The 19,073-nt window shown below is 41.5% G+C and overlaps 1 protein-coding gene across 9 annotated transcripts in view; it reads right to left on the bottom strand.

The window, feature by feature from the left end:
• LRRC2 (leucine rich repeat containing 2) overlaps positions 1 to 19,073 on the bottom strand; it is a 435,439-nt gene that overhangs the window by 19,079 nt on the left and 397,287 nt on the right. For all 9 annotated transcript variants that reach the window (XM_075599516.1, XM_075599535.1, XM_075599497.1 and 6 more), the window contains 2 exons: positions 14,994 to 15,146; positions 13,198 to 13,334 (listed from right to left, as the gene is read on the bottom strand). In XM_075599516.1, the coding sequence (XP_075455631.1) occupies positions 13,198 to 13,334; positions 14,994 to 15,146 (290 nt within the window). The remainder of the gene's footprint in view (positions 1 to 13,197; positions 13,335 to 14,993; positions 15,147 to 19,073) is intronic.

The following is a 19,073-nucleotide window of genomic DNA, read 5'->3' as shown; positions in this document are numbered from 1 at the left end:
CCGAGGGATTGGCCAATCCACCACGGCTTGAATCTTGCCTGGGTCCATACTCAAACCCTCGGGAGAGATGATGTAACTGAGAAATTGCATGCTGGTTTTTTCGAATTCGCATTTTTCTAACTTGATGTATAATTTGTACTTACGGAGACGCTCAAGGACAATTCGGACATGTCTCTGGTGATCCATGATGTTATCTGAGAAGACTAGGATGTCATCCAGGTATGCCACTACGAATTGGTCCAATAACTCTCGGAGGACATCATTGATTAAATGCTGGAAGGTAGCAGGGGCATTACAGAGTCCGAAAGGCATCACCAGATATTCATAGTGCCCATAACGGGTTCGGAAGGTTGTTTTCCATTCGTCACCGGGTCGAATGCGGACCAAATTATACGCTCAGATTGTGGAGATCTGTCCTGCGCTTCCGTGTGCGATGTGGCAAACTGTATTGCTGTCAGTCACTGGGGTAGCGCATGAGGGAGCTCCGCTGGGCCACGGAATTTACCGGTGCAGGGGTTTATAGGTTGCTTACCTCACCTGCATCTCCGGTCTGGGGCCTGCTCACCTCCGCTACTCCTGCGTGCCACCGTCAGAGGGAAATCAGGTAAAGATGGCGGATTCCGGCGCAACTGCAGATGACTGACTCAGAGAGGCTGCTGGGATACTTCAACAACTTTATTAATCCAAACACACAAGGGCGAGACAACAGTTCCTGTGTCTTGAGGACACCTGGGTGACCAGCGGGTCGGGAGTCGTGCATTAATTGGAGCACCTCTAATTTTACCTCCTTAGGGACGAACAGACGATCCTTAGAGTTCCAGAGACCATCACATAGAAATAGTTCTGCTTCCGGAGGAGGGTTTTTAAGAAAAGAGTCATTTGAGTAGGCTCCCTTTATTCGTGTGAGGAGATCGGCGGAGAATGTGAAGCCCAAAAAATTTCTTTTTGGAAGAATAGTTTCTTCTTGCTCTTTGTCTGAACTAGGATTAGGAAAGGACCGTGACAAGGCGTCGGCTTTTCCATTCTTGGAGCCAGGGCGGTATGAGATGTTGAACTGAAATCTTGCAAAGAAGAGAGCCCACCTGGCTTGTCGCGCAGACAGTCTCTTTGCGGATCGAATGAATTCTAAGTTCCTGTGATCCGTAAAGACCGTAATTGGGTGATTGGCCCCCTCCAGTAGATGTCTCCACTCAGAGAATGCAGCTTTTATAGCCAAGAGTTCTTTGTTTCCGATGTCATAATTTCGTTCAGCTGTTGACATTTGTTATGAATAAAAGGCACATGGATGAAGGAGCATCTTGGGTCCAATTCTTTGTGACAGAATGGCACCAACAGCGGAGTCGGAAGCATCCACTTACAAGATGAATGGTAATTCTGGATTTGGATGGATGAGGATAGGGGCAGATGTGAAGAGTGACTTCAATTGTTCGAATGCCGCATCTGCTTTAGGAGACCATTTGAAGGGGAATTCCTTCCGTGTGAGTTGGGTGATTGGGGCAATAATGCCAGAGAAATTTTTAATAAAACGTCTATAGAAATTGGCAAAACCCACAAATCTCTGAATGTCCTTTTAATTCTGAGGGATTGGCCATTCCACCACGGCTTGAATCTTGCCTGGGTCCATACTCAAACCCTCGGGAGAGATGATGTAACTGAGAAATTGCATGCTGGTTTTTTCGAATTCGCATTTTTCTAACTTGATGTATAATTTGTACTTACGGAGACGCTCAAGGACAATTCGGACATGTCTCTGGTGATCCATGATGTTATCTGAGAAGACTAGGATGTCATCCAGGTATGCCACTACGAATTGGTCCAATAACTCTCGGAGGACATCATTGATTAAATGCTGGAAGGTAGCAGGGGCATTACAGAGTCCGAAAGGCATCACCAGATATTCATAGTGCCCATAACGGGTTCGGAAAGCTGTTTTCCATTCGTCACCGGGTCGAATGCGGACCAAATTATACGCTCCTCTGAGATCTAATTTGGTAAAGATTTTGACTGACCGAATTCTTTCCAATAGTTCAGGAATCAGAGGTAATGGGTACCTGTTCTTCACCGTAATCTTATTTAGTTCCCGATAGTCAATGCAGGGGCGTAGAGAACCGTCTTTCTTTCCCACGAAGAAGAGCGCAGCGCCTGCTGGAGAGGGAATAGATTCTTCCAAATGGAATGGCAGCACCCGGTAATAATTCAATGGGACAGTCATAAGAGCGATGTGGGGGAAGCGTATCCGCGTTCTTCTTGTCACACACATCTAAAAACTCAGAGTAAGGAGCCGGCAGAAGATTTTCTTGAGACGAGGAAATCTTATGTATTCCTACACACTCTGGTATAGGAGTTTTAGGTAGACAGGCTAGCTGACAGTACTCTGAGGGAAACGTGAGTGTCTTGGTCTTCCAGTCAATTAGTGGGTTATGTATCATGAGCCATGGAATTCCCAGAATTACTGGAAACAAAGGTGATGGAATGAGACCAAATGAAATTTTCTCCTGGTGATTGGGCTCCATGATTAGTGTTAAGTTACTGGTTTCATGGGTAACAGCTCAAGGGAGAACCGTGAACGACTTCCATCCTTTCTGGCGATTCCTTGGCTACAAATGATACCGAATTGTTCTTGGCGAATTCTATGTCCATAAAATTCCCTGCCGCCCCTGAGTCGACCATTACTGTGATTGAAAAACGATGTGTTCCTTCCTCGATTATAATAGGAACCAGGAGGTGAGGGTGTAGCGAAGGAGGGTTATCTTTCCTTTGAGAAGCAAAGAGAACAGTTTTTGAAATAGCGTGCAGCTGATTTCTTCTAGGGCTCTGGAAAGAAGACCGCCTGGACATGTTTGGGCAATCAGCGAGATAGTGCCCATCGTTTCCGCAATATAAACAGAGATCTTCTGTTCAGCGTCTATTCCTTTCCCCGGTTGAGATGGGTCCCCGCAGTGTATTTACTTGCATCGGCTCCTCCTCAGTCTCCCTGGAACGTCTTGGGGTACTGACATCTCTAACCCGGGGTTGCTTGGCATGAACCCCTGTCTCTCCAATCGTATTTCCGTAAGCCTGCGATCAATTTGGATGCATAAACAGACAAAGTCCTGAAATTTCTCTGGGGTCTCCACCCGGGCTAGTTCGTCTTTAACTTGCTCCGAGAGACCCTGCCGAAAATGATATTTCTGCGCGGCCTCATTCCACTCAGTATCGTTAACCCATCTGCGGAATTCAGCGGCGTACTCAGCTGCCGAGCGTCTTCCTTGACGAAGATTGTTCAGAGTTGCCTCAGCAGATGCACTACGATTTGGGTCATCAAAAATAAGACTCATGGCTTCGATGAACTCCTCCAGGTCCCTTAGTAGTGGGCTATCCTGTTCTAACATAGGGGAGACCCAAGCAAGGGCCTCATCCTTGAGCAGAGTTATGATCAGTCCAACCTTGGTTTCGTTGGTATTATAGATGGTAGGCTGAAGCTTGAACACATGTCTGCATTGATTAAGGAAATCCCGAAAAGATTGTTTTTTTCCTCCAAATTTTTCCGGAAGGGTTACACGGGGCGTGGTTTGCACAGTCACAGTCTTTTGAACAGATGCGGTGATTAAGGCTGCACGTAGTTCACGGTTTTCTGCTTCTGCGGCGGCAGCTCGTTCCTCTGAGCGGAGGGCACATCCTTCCGCGCGGACGACACATTCTTCCCAGCGGACATCACGTTCTGCCTGGCGGGCATCCCGTTCTTTCCGGTGGGTATCCTGTTCTTCCACGTGACCAAGACGTTTGATAAGGTGTCCTTGTTGTTCTTGGAAACCAACCATGATACGTTGTAAGTCCTGGAGTGTCCGAGCCTGGGCCAGGTCTGTTCCGGCGGAATCCATGGTAGGGCCTGTTTATTCTGTCAAGGATTGGACTTCGGCTGAAGTGGATCCCAGTGGCAGGAACAGCAGGGAGCGAAGTAGGGGTCACAAGCAGAGATCAGAGGCAGGCAGCAGATAGCGAAGTCAGGTAACAAGCAGGGGTCCGAGGCAGGCGGCAGGTAGCGAAGTCAGGTAACAAGCAGAGGTCGGCAACGAGAAGACTGGAACAGGATGATAGCAATAGCTAGCACAGCAGTAAACACAGGAACCTTGCTGGAGCTAAGGAACCAGTATAAACAGGCAAGGAGGAACAGGAAAGGGAGGTTTATATAGGCAGGCTGAGAGGTGGAGCACAGGTGCAGAGGTGTCAGGTATCAGAGTCTAGAATGTTCCTTAGTTTAGCAGCAGCACTCCCGGTGGGCAAGTATAGGTACTGCAGGCTAGAGAATATGACACGTATCTTATCTATCGTATCTATCTATTGTATCTTATCTATTGTATCTTATCTATTGTATCTTATCTATTGTATCTATCTATCGTATCTATCTATCGTATCTATCGTATCTATCTATCAATCTATCAATCTATCAATCTATCAATCTATCTATCTATCTATCTATCTATCTATCTATCTATCTATCTTTCCATCTATATACACACACACATACATACTAACATTTAAATAAAAAAAAAACATACATGACTGCTAGTTCATATTACCCTAAAACCCTGCAAAGTGAACTCCTAACATTTGCAAAAATTATTAACTATTTAGAGATGGGTCCATATAAATGACAGCAAGAAATCATCAGTCACTAGGATTCTTTCTGTCTTTCTTTCTTTCATAGGAGATTTGTAAATGCTGTGGGGTCTCCGTTGCAATTCTTCTCTTGAGTTTCTTTTCCAAGACGAGGATAATTAAGTTTAAAAGGAAGATGTCTAGTCTCTATTTTTCAGTTGTGGTTCTCAATGTGGAAGACCAGCATTCTGTTGAATGTAACACTATGCGAGGAAATATATGCCACTAACTCTGAAGGATCATGAAATTGCAAAAACTTACATTTGTATGTCACCAAAAATTTTGCGGAAAAGATAGTGCTGATGGTGCTAATGCTAAACTAAATTAGGTGTATCTTACACTCAAAAAGTATTATAAACAAGTCTTACACATAGTAAGGAGGCTGCCAGAAATAATGGATTAATTAAATCATATACATGCAGATAAACTCACATGCTCCACGATAAATAAAACCCCGGAAGAAGTCCATACCTTGGATGAAACGCGTAGGGTTCTATATGCGCTAGGACCTTGTGTTAGCAGTCAGTGCCTCTGACGGACTCTTTGCTGTGATACCAGCTACCTTACCTCAGAGCTCTCCTGTTTGGATATCTTCCGCTGTACTGATCTTCACGGAGCCAGATGGTCCTCCCCTTGCTGTTGGAGATTGAGGGAACCGGTTCGTGACATCAGACGCCGATCGAGCACGGAAGTAAAGAGCGAGGAACAGCTGTTTGGAGTCCTGTACACAGCGTCTGAACCCAGAGTGGTTGAATTGCTTTTATTTATCGTGGAGCATGTGAGTGTGTTGGAGCCTCCTTGCTCGCTTATATGTTATAATTAAATTGTGTTGCACTATTTCTTTTTCTTCTTTCTTTACATATGCTGCCCATTTGAGATTCCTTGTGTTATTTCCACCTTGGAGAGGAAGTTTTTTGCGCTTTGTGTCCTCCCCCCACATGCAGATAAAGGAGGAAAAATCCGGCGCCAAAAAACCATAAAACAATTAAATATAGTGATAGACAAATATTCTGACCACTGAAAAAATGTCCAGTCCAAATTTCAGAAATTTTCAGACTTTGCTTGAAGAAATTCTCATATCATGTGGAGACATAAAAACAAGGATACACAATCATAGTGCATACTGTACCATACAAACTTCTGATTACACTGCTATAAAACACTAAACTAACAGGACTATCATACACCTGAAACAAATCCTATTCTAAATATAAAACAAACCCTAGTGTTTAGCATACACAGGGGGTGTGCTGCTGATGATCACCGATCTGGCTGGGTAACATTAGAAACCTACTTACATAAAGCAGGAGACAAATGGGCTCAGCGAAAGTCAAGCAGTCTTCTCACATGAGATGCAGAGTCAGGCTGAAGGGAATCCTCTCCTGGGCAGATCTGACCACCGTCGCAGATCCCACCACTCCGCTGCTCGCACCGGAAGAGACTCCCCTTAGGGGAGGGAGGGGGAAAAATCTGCCACAGGGATCCGATATAGTCCCAGACTTGAGGCAACCCATGTGACTTGCGTGTGCGCGCACACGCAGATGGACATCACTTCACCCTTCTCCCTTCTGATAGACTCAAGCGCCACACAAATAGGCGTTAGGCTGTGAACCCACTGCGGCCGGCGGTGCGCACGGCCGCGTCCACCAGCTCCTTTCCTCCAGTCTGAAGGTCCCCGCTGGCTCCTTCAGACATGGCTGACTGCGTTCTGTGACGCGTCAGCCGGCCGATGCTGCAAGCTTCTTGTGATCAGAAGCGCTGACGTGTCACGTGGTGCAGCAGTCAGCCAATGAGGAGGGAAAGGAGGCGGCAACGGGGTGGGAGGCGGCCACCCTGTCTGTGCAGAGAGGGACCGACAGGGGGAGAGGGACCGACAGGTTGGGGGGAGATAGCACGAGAGCCCTCCAGCTCAAACCATGCCCCCCCCCGCTCAAACCACGCCCCCAGCTCCCGCTCCCTACAGACCGCAGGGAGCGGTCAATTGCAGGGGCTGAGGGCTGCTGTGGAGCAGAGGGGCGGCTGAGGGGCTGCAGCGCAGTGCTGTGGGGCTGTGTGATGGTCCTGCCCCCTCACGTCATGGCCACGCCCCCCCACCTGTTTTTGGCCACGCTCCCGCCCCCCTTCCTGCTCCGGCTCCCGGCTCCCTACAGACCGCATGTCGCGGTCTGTGCCTGTCAGTGCGCTGCCTGTCTGCAGTGTGGGCACACTGACTGAGGGAGCAGGGCCTTAGCCTTAAACTTCACTCTAGACTCAGCAAATGAGCCGTACCCACCGGCAACAGTGCTGACAATCAAGCAATCACATCTAATCCCCCAGAAACCCTACGCGTTTCGGGATAGGCTCACTTCCTCAGGGGCATTTGACAAGGGAGGGCATAACCTATATTTATACCCCTAGCAATAAATTAAATTAGTTGATTGAGAGCTAACAACCAGGTAATACAAAAAACATATGACAACAATTAACATGACAATCAACAGGCATGGACCTCAGAAGGCTAAAACACTAGGTTGTACACAAATAAAATCTTACATTTATAAAAATATGTAAAATTGTGTAAAAATGGTTAAAAACCTCATACAAATTGTATTTCTCCAGGTTAAATCGACCTGAGTGTATATCAGTTCATGGTGAATGGAATACCTTAGACAAACCAATACATACTTGACACTCTTTATTTTTAAAGGGAGTTACAGCCCAAATTATTGCGGGTTACACAAGACCAAACCTGGCTTGTAATTTATGAAAAGCCAGCCGAAGAGCAAGGAATTGTTTCCTGAGACTAACAGTTTCTCTAGAAAACTCAGTCGAGAAAGAAATTTGATGTCCATTATATTGAAAAGTTTTCATCTTTTAAGCTATAAGAAGAATTTCCTTAACTTGTTAATATATTAAACTAGGGGTGCCAGACTTTTATCCATGTGCACCCTGCCTACTCTCCTCTGTCCCTCATGCCCCCCCCCCCCCAGTTTGCACACCGCTGCCTTAAACAGTATGCAATCATTGGTCTTGGACCCCTGTTCACATTTTCATTTCTAGATCTGATGCGATGTGCCCTTTGAATGTCAAAAGGAGGATCAAATGTTGTTTTGAGGAGCTTAGGAAGCCATTGTTCTAAAAACGTTTCAGGCGACTTTTTCTCAATTTCTTCTGGTATACCATAAATGTGTATGTTGTTTCTTCTCTGGTGATCCTCCATTTCTGTTTTTTTTGCACTTTAATATCATTTATTTGATATTTCATTTGATCAATTAATGCAACTGAATCCTCCATTATACTAACACTATTCTCTATTTTAATAATTCTGGTTAACGCCTCTTATATTTGTTTTTGAGAAGTGAGTAAATCCTTTTCAATTAAAGTTGTTCGTTCATCAATAGCGTTAATCGTCAAAATCACCTTTGCTAGTTCTTTAAACAAAGCTTCCATAGAAAACTGATCATATGACTTTGTTGAAGGTGTAGGATCAACCTTATTCTTTTTATTGCCTATAGCTGCCATCTGAAACATATCTTTTTTTGACCTTGCTTTAATCTGAGCATATGTGGCATTATACACTCACATTTGTATGATTGTGTTTGTTTGAAGGGCTTTTAAACCTTGGTATCAGGGTGGGGCCTACTTCAACAGACCCAGCCTTTGGCCTTGCGTGTAAACAAAGCCCAGCTACTTGTAGAGAATGCCGCCCTGTCACATTAATCATGACATCAGTAATATGTAGTGATTATACAGCAAGCATGATGGTTTTATTTATCTGATTCAGCATATATCTGTAACTCTTTCACAATTTATGAGGCACTTAAAGATGTTTTTTTATTTAACTCTGCCACAAGTCAGAAGGGCATTTCCATGGATACCAGCATAGAAGCTGCAGCAGTTAAAAACATAGCAGTCTGACAGAGACAGTTGGCACTGATTAAAATGGCTATGCGAGCTGCCAGTCCCTCACATACAATGTGTATGTTATTTGTTGATGGGTCAAAAACAGTCATATACACCATTGACTTATAAAACAACAATGTATAGCATATATTGTAGTACCTATCTTTTGGGATTAAGTGGCAGCTGGCTCTCCATTTTGTTAGAATTCAGAAAGATACAAAGGACAGTTTGGAATCAATGGAATATATGTATTTATAATTGAGGACTGCACCTTTTAATGAAAGACTGCCATGATGTGCATTGCTGTTTTTTTTTGTTTTTTTTTGCATGTATAGTTATACTGTATGCAAGTAGTACTTGTATAAATATTATAAAATAGAAGCTGTTGTGACTGATATACCTCATTGTTAAATAAGGAATTGTGTCTGAAAACAGTCAGATTGGCTGTGTTGACTGATATAGAAGAAACCCCCCTCTGGTTCTTTTTCAATAAGTTGCAATGTTTCTGAACACACAGATTGGCAGTCTTCGACCAATCAAGTAAATGGCTTTGGACCTCATTGATTCTGAATAAAGCCCAATGAATGAAGTCAGCAACAGTGACATTTGAAGACCAAAAAATCTGATTATATTGTATCTATCTCTTTATACACGGTTTATCCATTTCTGAATATATGCTTCTCCACATCGCTTATATTACTTTTTTGTGTTATTACATTTTGGTAATTGTTTTGGTCTCTTGATATTCATGGTCATGGTAGTTTGTACTACAATATGCCCTGCCTATTTGTACATCATATTTTACCTTTTCTCAATATGTTACAGATTTTTGTTTTGCTTTCCAACCATTCACACTGGTAATTAATAGCACTCAACATTCCTAACTTCTCTGAGTAGTCTGAATCATCTGGATGGTATACAGTACAAAGTCTGTAATTGTATTATCTATAGACATTTACGTGCTGGAACTCTTTCATCTGATTAGAAGGAAATTTGTATCCTGATCGGTTAACATTTAGTCTGGTAACCCCTTCCTCCTTCAGCAGCAACTGCAAAAGCGGTAATACTCCATGGCAAAGTTGCTTCTGGGTACCTTGTGGCATTTTCTACCACCAGAATCTGTGTATTCCCTGATGCACTCTCTTCCAATAATAACTCGAGCACACATTGCACGGTGAATGGCTTTTGAAGGGTGTTTCCAAAATGAAATGCATATACGGTCTACATTCTTGTCATGAACTAAAAGTTCCCACACTGGACATGTTGTTGAGTAGCATGGGGCAATATCAGTGGTTCATAAAGTGACTGGGTTGACTCCCCACTTTAAAATGGCCAACTTTTAAAGGGTGTTTTTTCAGGCTCTTTACGTTCCCTCTTGTCTACATTGGCTCAGCCTCAAGAAGACAGGACTTGGTTTATTAGCCAGTGAGATTCCATGTTTAATTTCTGCTTGGCTTCTTGATGGAGTAGTTGAAAAGTCATCACCAGTGTCTAGGTCAGGCTGCCGAGAAGCTGGTTCTTTTTATAATGAGCTGAGAAGTTGCTTAGTGCATGTCTGTCTGTTCTCAACAGGGGCAACATCTTTATCCTGTGACATGATGCAGAGATCAGAAAAAATGAAGCTCCTTGTCATTGGTAATTTCCTTAAAAACATGATTGGTGCTAGTATGCTGCCTGGTGGGAGGCCATGGGTCCTCTTGGTTACAATTTTCTACTAGTTGTTACATTTATGAACCATGCTGGGTTGTACTTTACAGACTTTGGGCAATCTAAGTTTATTTTTGCTTCAAGAAGTAGAAGTGTGAAAGTATATACTATGGCACAATCCGTGAGAGATAGTTTGTGGTAGGAGTGTAATTCACTGTGGTTTAACAATTGTGGTTACACTGACTCTTTAAGGCAAAGTTTACACAATAAAACCTAATCCACTCTGGAGGCTAACTAAACAAAATAACTTCACTAACTATCATCACTAATCTTAGCTGGTTCCCAGTCAAACACAAAATAGGATAGCAGAAGTTCAATGGGTGGACCTTACCCTCATAAGTATAGCAAAGAAATAGGACAGTCCTTTCCAAAGTAGATTTACTGTGTCTCAGGACTGCAGATAGTCAGTAGATATAGATATATATATTGATATTATGACAGGGTCATTGACTCTGTATATGTTAGTAGGAGATGGCACTATGCATGCTATCCAGTAGACGAGGGGTTAACCCAGCTTATTAAGCAGTCCACAGGGGATTCAAATTAAAATAGTTCACCTGCTTTAAAACAGGAAGAGGAAATGCTTCTGGAGCAGCAGTCTCTCTCAGGCACAGAGAGAAGACAGAGGAGTGTTGACAGACAGACACAAGCTGCTCAGATTGATCCTGTCCCAAGGGGGAATAAAGCTCCCAGGTAAAGAGCCAACTGGTATTGTTGAACATTGTTGGGCTGGACTAGGTTAGCTAGCAAGCCAGGTAGATAGCCTGCACTTTTGTTTAGTCAGTGTCCCGACCGGGGTTAGGTTTTTGTTTACGGTTTCATTTAAAGGGACCCATTGTTTTAGTTACCCTTTTTTGACAAATAAATCCACCAGCACTATTTCACCAGAAAAGTCGTGTTGTCTCCTCACTTACCACGGCCACCCTGCCACACGTGGTGTCTGAAGTGGGATGTCGAACACCCTGTAAAAGGGGCGAAGCTACCGATTGCGACTGGTGGGACCTGTCCACGCGGTAACTATCAGTATGGAGGACGTTGTAAAGGCCTTAGTGCACAGCACCGCTGTTCAGCAGCAAGCTAACAAACAAGGACTGGAAAGCACGGCTGCACAATGCGAGAGAAACCAGATACTTGCAGCCCAGCTTGACGTTATCGCAGAAACACAGAGGCAGCTGATTGAGCAGCTGGCCCAGATAAAAATGGACTCGCCCAGGCGCGGCCCGTCCAGGCGAACGTGTACCTGCAGAAAATGACACCGCATGATGACGTCGAGGGATACCTCCGGTCCTTTGAGCGAATCGCTTCCCGGGAAAGTTGGGCACGCTCCAAATGGGCTGGGTTAACCCCTCGTCTACTGGAAAGCATGCATACTGCCATCCCCTACTAACATAAACAGAGTCAATGACCCTGTCACAATATATATATACACATGTAAAAACAACAATGGTTGAACTGACAAACATCAGATGTTAAATCGCATTTATGAGTGCAGTACTCAATAGTCAGTACCCATCTCGGCTGCATAAACTCCACAGTCATTCCTTGTATCTGGTCAGCAGTCTGTGCTTCTCACATGAGCCGGAAACCAGAAGTAGTGCAGGTACGCTCCAAACACAGCCCTCCGGCAAGTGGTGACTCTGCCTGGAGATTCACCAATTTCTTCCGAATGTTCCCTGGGTGATGAACCGGATAGTCATTCACTGAGCTCTCACTCTGTCCTGAATATGCCTTTGCTGGGGATCTGAATCGCCTTACGTGTTTCATTGCGTCTATGCAACTTTGTTAGAGGTTGAGGTGCTCATGGATCCTCCCATACTCTTAGTGCTTGAAAAGCAGCTGATGCTAATTAATTACTTAACTGAGTGAATTTCATGGGATCAGTATAAGTAATTAGTATCAGCTTGTTTTCAAGCAATAAGAGTATGGGCGGATCCATGAGCACCTCAGCCTCTGATGAAGTTGCATAGGTGCAAGGAAATGCGTAAGGCGATTCAGATCCCCAGCTAAGGCATATGCTGGACGAAACGACAGAGTAAAAGCTCTGTCAAGGACTATCCAGTTCATCACTCAGGGACCATTCGGAAGAAATTGGTGAATCTCCAGGCAGAGTCACCACTTGCCGGAGGACTGAGTTTGGAGCGTACATGCACTATTTCCGGTTTTCGACTCATGAGAGAAGCACACACTGCTGACCAGATACAAAGAAAATCTGTGGAATGTATGCAGCTGTGACGGAGACTGATTATTGAGTACTGCACTCATAAATGCGATTTAACATCCGATGTTTGTGAGTTCAACCACTGTTGTTTTTAACTTTGTATTAAATTGTTCAAGCAATATTATACTAGGACAGTTCACCTCTCTTTTTATCTTTTTTCCTCTCCTTAGATTATCATTAGGATCAGCTTTCCCTGTGGAGAAGGAAGCCTGTGACTCCCAAAGGTTCCATTGTGGTGGTGATTTTTACTGCTTGGACTCTTACACAAATAAGTATTTTTTTCAGCATAATCATTTATGTTTCTAGTATTTTTAAGTGTTCATTTTAAACTACTATAGTTTCTTTCTAGTTTTTCTATTTAGAACATTCTGTCATTACTATACAGTCACTTTTAGCGCTGTTCAATATTTGTTGTGTATAGATAGATAGATACTGTAGATAGATAGATAGATAGACAGATACTGTAGATATAGCCTGGCTATTTTCACTGGATGCCTTTTTAAACCTTGCAGCTCATGTTAATTAGTTGTATCTGGACACTGCAGTCAACAGAAGTTTCCATCATTCTGGAAATAGAGCACCTTCGAACCTTCGTCTGACATAGAAGGATTCTCTGACTCTGTCACAATACATATATTCAACATTATTCCACAAAGCACCATATCCCTTGAAACTTGTGTTGTACAAGTTGTACATTAGCAACTTGGTAAAGTGAGGAACTAATGTTGCCTGATGTGGGCACATTCATCTACCTCTTTCAGCAAGGTCTTCCATGTAGGCTCTCATAAATTCCTTCTCAAACTGTTCACGATCCTTATCAATTTCCTTGTCATCATCTGTATCATAACGAATGATGGGATCGATGGGATTATCAAGAATTTTTACGTACCTAAGGAAAAAGAGAATCTTGGATTTACATGTGTACCAAGCTTTTTTGTACAAATATACAATACAGATCTGTAGCCAAGGTTTTTGCAGCACATGTCGCTTGTGGGTGAAATAGCCCTAAGGCGCTGGCCCCTCCTGACATGCGGCTAATTCAATACAACAACAGCCGCTTCTTGCTGCAGTGCGCCACGAGTTGCAATAATAGCTACATCTGTCAATTGTGTGTTGGTTAAAGAAAGGTTCCTGGATAATAGATTTGGTTGGAGGTATGTAGGAATTAAATGAATACGGGAATAGGGTAAAGCTTGAGAAAAATGTTACAGTACTGCTAGTTCATTAAGAGTACACTATAAGGCCGCGCTAATAGTGACTGCGACTCGACGTCACCCGAAAACAAATGCATTGTCGCTGCTGCGTGCGCTTATAGTAAGCACGACGGTGATGGGGTGACGCGGCAATGTGATTTTTTGAAGCCGGGAATATTTGATTTTTCAATGGCCTGGTCGCCCACGACGCTGCCGCAAAGCAAAATACAACTTTTGCTGACGGCGACGGGTGACATGTCGCGTCGCCGTCGCGGGCACTATTCGCGCGGCCTAATCCAGAAATAAATTGCTACAGAAGCCCTGGGCAATGGTTAAGGAGTGCAAAATGCATATGTTCTGGTATAGATCACAATGTATTATATATATATTTTTTAAATAAAAAAAACATACATTTACAAAAAATCATGTGAAATAAAACAATGACAAGTTACTATAGAGTGCTTGGAAATTTCACTTTTTGGGGGCTAAAGATTAAATGCATAATAATAGGTTCAAATTCAAGACTGTCAATGTTTTTTAGACAAATTCTCAAAAAAATCAGCATTTGCCAAATGTTAGAATTCCCATTTTCCAGAAAGTTATTGGAATTGTTTTTGGAACAAATGTTCTCAGAAATAACAGCAAATGGAATATATGTTTTAATATATGTTATATACATAGTGTAAAATGGTTACCTTCATTTAACATAATTAAATCACAAACAGTCCACATATTTACGTGCACAATCAATATGGCAAAGAACTCACGGACACGTGAGCATTTTACATACATATGTTTGCAGTATTCACATGCAAAATGTGACTTGGGAATACTTTGCCATTCTCGCAACCTTTTCCAGTTGCACCATTTCATTATATTATCCACAAGTGTAAATAGATCTTGGCTTTATTCTTGGCTTTGCTCCTCTCATGTCATTATGTGATTTGTGGGACAGTTACATGTAACTGGAAGAAATTAGTAAGAAGCTCCTTGATGCACATATCAAGTTCTCTATCCCTCAAAGTAATGTATCTTCTTACATTGAGCATCAATAAAAACTGACAGGTCTGAGCTGAAGGAAGCCATATATTACGATGCCATTTGCATCCGATGTATGAATCGTGCTAAACATTTTCTTCATTTACCACTTACAGTATGGACTGAATGTTATTTTTTTTATGCTGTGTGGATAAGGACAACTTGATAAGTAACCAAATTGACCTAGCAACAAATTAATGCAGTATTATTCCTTAAATTGGTTATCGCTTAATACAGCTTCACAATACACAGAACAATTGGATCAACGTCGTATGGCAATTACTGCATCGGATATTTAATGTCCCTGTACAGCTTACTTTAGATAGGGATTTTCAACAAGAGCAGTGGGTATCTCAACCAAGCTATCACCACTGACAACCAGCATTCTCAATGTAGAAATATTGGCCAGCCCAGCTGGCAGGTAGGTTATTTTGTTTTTCTGTAGCAACAGGGTCTCCAGTTGATCTAACCTATGAAAATATTAAAATGTCAAACAAGGTTAATAGTGTATGTAATAATAATAATGGAAATAATAATGATAATACAATATCATATGAGCGGAAACTTGATTGGAAAGAACAGTTTAATATATCATGAAAATGAGTTTATAAATAACCATATACAGTACTATAAAAACAACTGAATATTGGTGAAGGTACTTTTTTGGGGGATGTTAGTTTTTATGCAGAGTAAGATGCCCATGGGTGACATTTGTCAGTAAATACGCTATAATGTACAAATATATATGGAACTAAACTTTGCAAAGAAATTATACATTTTACAAATGATTAGTGGACTGTTTGAAACGGATGTATAATTGGATCATTCATTATATGTGGTTATGGTAATCACCACCACTTTAAAATCCTAAACTACTGTATTCATCAAGCTTCCCTCAATCAGATGTTATTTGCGCTGCAACATAAAAGAGAAGCTTAAAACCTCAGCTGTAAGAGTTTTCATGTTTCTCCACATTAGTTTAATAGGAAAAACACTTGTGGTAATGTGAATCTAAATTTTCACTGTATAACACATGGCAAAAAATAAAAGAACTGGTAGATGTGTACATTTTTTCACTTACCTTTTGAGTTACAGCCCTAAATTTCAAATTATTTTTTTCTAAGGAATACTTTAGAAATAATTTATCTATTCTATACTTATAAAAATCTAAATGTAACAAACTTAAAAAGACCTGTAAATAGCTTTGCACCTTTGTTTAGAACGATTGTGTTCTCTTATATTCAACCAGCATTACTAGTTTTAACGGCACATCTAATGATTCTCCTTCCTTTAGAAGCTGAGAGGTTATGGGTATTAGGGCATGAGCATTACAGCAAGTACGCACAGCCTTATATAGTATTTTTCCCCTAGCAGAGTTCATTCTTTTCTGTACTGAAGAGTATATCAGAGTCTATGCTAAAAGTTACAGATGTGATTTATGAACAAGATCTGTGTGGATTATAGTCTTCCAATCCAGCCAACCAAGAAAATTACACACTTCGACCACAATGAATAAGAGGTTTATCATTGCTATTAAAAATTAAGCTACAACATATGTCACAGATATTCAAAGTACATGATACAACAATATAAGCCAATGCAATAATGCGTACATTACTTTACATTTTATTGCTTGTAATGTCACACCCAAGTGTTACATTTGAAGTGTCACAAAAGTAACAAGGAAGTGTGTGCAGCAAGTTTGTATTTATATTGTGACAGATGATCTTTCTCAGGCCTCGGGCATGGTCAGCGCTTAGGCGCTGACACGTGCTGAGGCGCGCTCTCACTTACTAGTGAGCCCCTGCAGCCGCAATGAGAGCGGCTTTAGCAGGGGCTCGCGCACACACCCACTTTCTCTCAGCCTCCGCGCGCCTCCGCACGGCTGCAGTCCTATGTACGCAGCCTCAGAAAAGCCTGCCACTTTGTTTGGACCATTGTCACAAAGTGGCAAGCATTGCTGAATGCATTAATGTCGTTACATATTGTGTAAATTACTCAGCGGGCTATAATATGTACCATAGTTGCAAATACGTACTGTATGTTTTGCACATTCTTTCAATGCTTTTACATATATTTTTTAAAGGAAATCACGCTGATCTCTGGGGCTGAAAGCAAACCTTTCGAACATTCTAACTCTATTTTATTTTCTGGAATTGCTGACAAATATACTGTAATAGCCTGAAGTACTGCCCCTGGGTTCGGTCACCCTGGAACACATCAGGCTTTAATGAGTGGCTTGATGTCCTTCAAGTGGTGATCCCGAAGTAATTAAGTCACCAGAGGCCATGCTGTATCTTTAACCAATTCACAGCAGCAAGAGTTTGACTGCAGATAAACAACTTTTGACAAGCTGTAAATTACCTATGTGCATGCCTCACTGGTTAATATTCCATAGCCCTTACAAGGCCTTTTCTACAAGGGTTTCTATGATAAACCATAGAGAAAGTCAACCTGCTTCTCTTGTAAAGCAATCAAGCTACATGAGTAGTAGTTTATATTTCAGACAAAATATATTGACATCCAGCAAATCAAATTGGTAAACTTTTCTTGTTTTTTTTTGTTTAACTGAAAATTGAGGAACTGGCTTCTGAACATCCTGGACAAACATGTATGCTAAAACATATTAGATACTGCCGATAACTGCGTATTTCCACAGTTTACGTGTGTGTATGTGTGTGTATGTATGTATGATCACATTATATATATATATATATATATATATATATATATATATATATATATATATATATATATATATATATATATATATATAGACATATGGAGACCAGGGGATCCTGATAGCCAAAAAGAGACAGCACACTGCAGGTATGGTATCAAAAAAGTGTATTCAGTAACACAAGGCCGCCAACGTTTCGGTCCTCCCAACGGGACCTTCCTCAGGGCAGTACCCTGAGGAAGGTCCCGTTGGGAGGACCGAAACGTTGGCGGCCTTGTGTTACTGAATACACTTTTTTGATACCATACCTGCAGTGTGCTGTCTCTTTTTGGCTATCAGGATCCCCTGGTCTCCATATGTCTACATACTCTCTATGGGACAAGCATCTGCCTCCTGCAACAAAACCGTGAGTGCTAATCTCCATACCTGACTATATATATATATATATATATATATAATGACATAACTTCTACTGTAATTTTAGTTTGGCATGCAATCTCCAAAAACAGGTAGGGCAAATAAGCAGGTCAGACTTAACAAGTAATCAAAATGTTGTAAAATCCCTTTCTGGTTTAAGTTTATATAATTATGAACTCAGTCTTGTTACTTATAATTACTATCACTTATGTTTAATTTCATACGCTTTTATTTAAGTCATACCGTACATGGTGATTTAATTTGAACACACAAAGGCACTCAATCTGAGTTCACCTCTGATATATATGGTGGCACATAATTTTACTTTAATATGCCTGATAAAATGCAAATATGCAGTCATAAACGTTGTTTATTTGTCCTGTGATATCTCTGTAATCATAGGCAAATTGTGCACCCAAAATGAGCATGTACTGAAAATAATTTGGTTCAAATAAGGTTGCCACTTCTCTTGCATTTTTATTGGTTCATTGCAATTATAATTACAAGCAATACATAGCTGAATACACTGACCTTGCTTCTTGAACTACCAATGTTTGTAGGGATATTCAAAGGATTGCCAATTTGGATTTCAATACGTTTTGATTTTCAACACAATGATGAAGAATTTTAAACGCATTGTCCCCTTCATTAACTTAGCGTCTAGCAACTAAAGTAATGAAGTGGTGTATTCATGTATTTTAATTTTGTTAATGTATTTTTTTAAATAATAGCTTAACATTGATTGCCAATGTGGATATCTAGGCTCCTCATTGAGAGGGCCTAGTTATCCACAGTGATAATCAATGGTTTTATGTGTCAAATGTATTTCGAATGTTCTTTTAATTTAATTTTGTATATTTATATTTTTTATACCTAAAACCACTATCGCCTTATTTGACTAGTAGGGATATTGAGCATTAATCTAGTGAGGGGTAGGGGTAAAGGGTTTAGGTGATGTGGGGGTAGTTGTCCCAGGGTGGGTCGTTAGGCCTCCCGGGGGAGGGTGGCAGGAGTGGTTAACCCTTTCATTACTGTCATGGTTAGCGACATAGGTAATGAAGGAATATTAATGTATTTTAATACTTTTAATGTATATATTTTTTTTAATAGCTGACCTATCACCACTTTTGATCGCCCTAGTGCAAAGGTCGCAACCATCAAGGAAGAAGAGCCATTCTTTAAAAAATATCTTTGACCAAAATATTTTGAGAGCCGCAACACATGCAGGAATATGAAAACACCCCCAACTAACACATACATGATACATACACTGTATAAAATCACTAGTAGGTGTAGCCAG

The sequence above is a fragment of the Ascaphus truei genome, chromosome 1 (assembly GCF_040206685.1).
Source record: "Ascaphus truei isolate aAscTru1 chromosome 1, aAscTru1.hap1, whole genome shotgun sequence".
Lineage (NCBI taxonomy): Eukaryota > Metazoa > Chordata > Amphibia > Anura > Ascaphidae > Ascaphus > Ascaphus truei.
The sequence above is the reverse complement of the archived record's forward strand: the minus strand, read 5'-3'. Positions and strand labels throughout refer to the sequence as shown.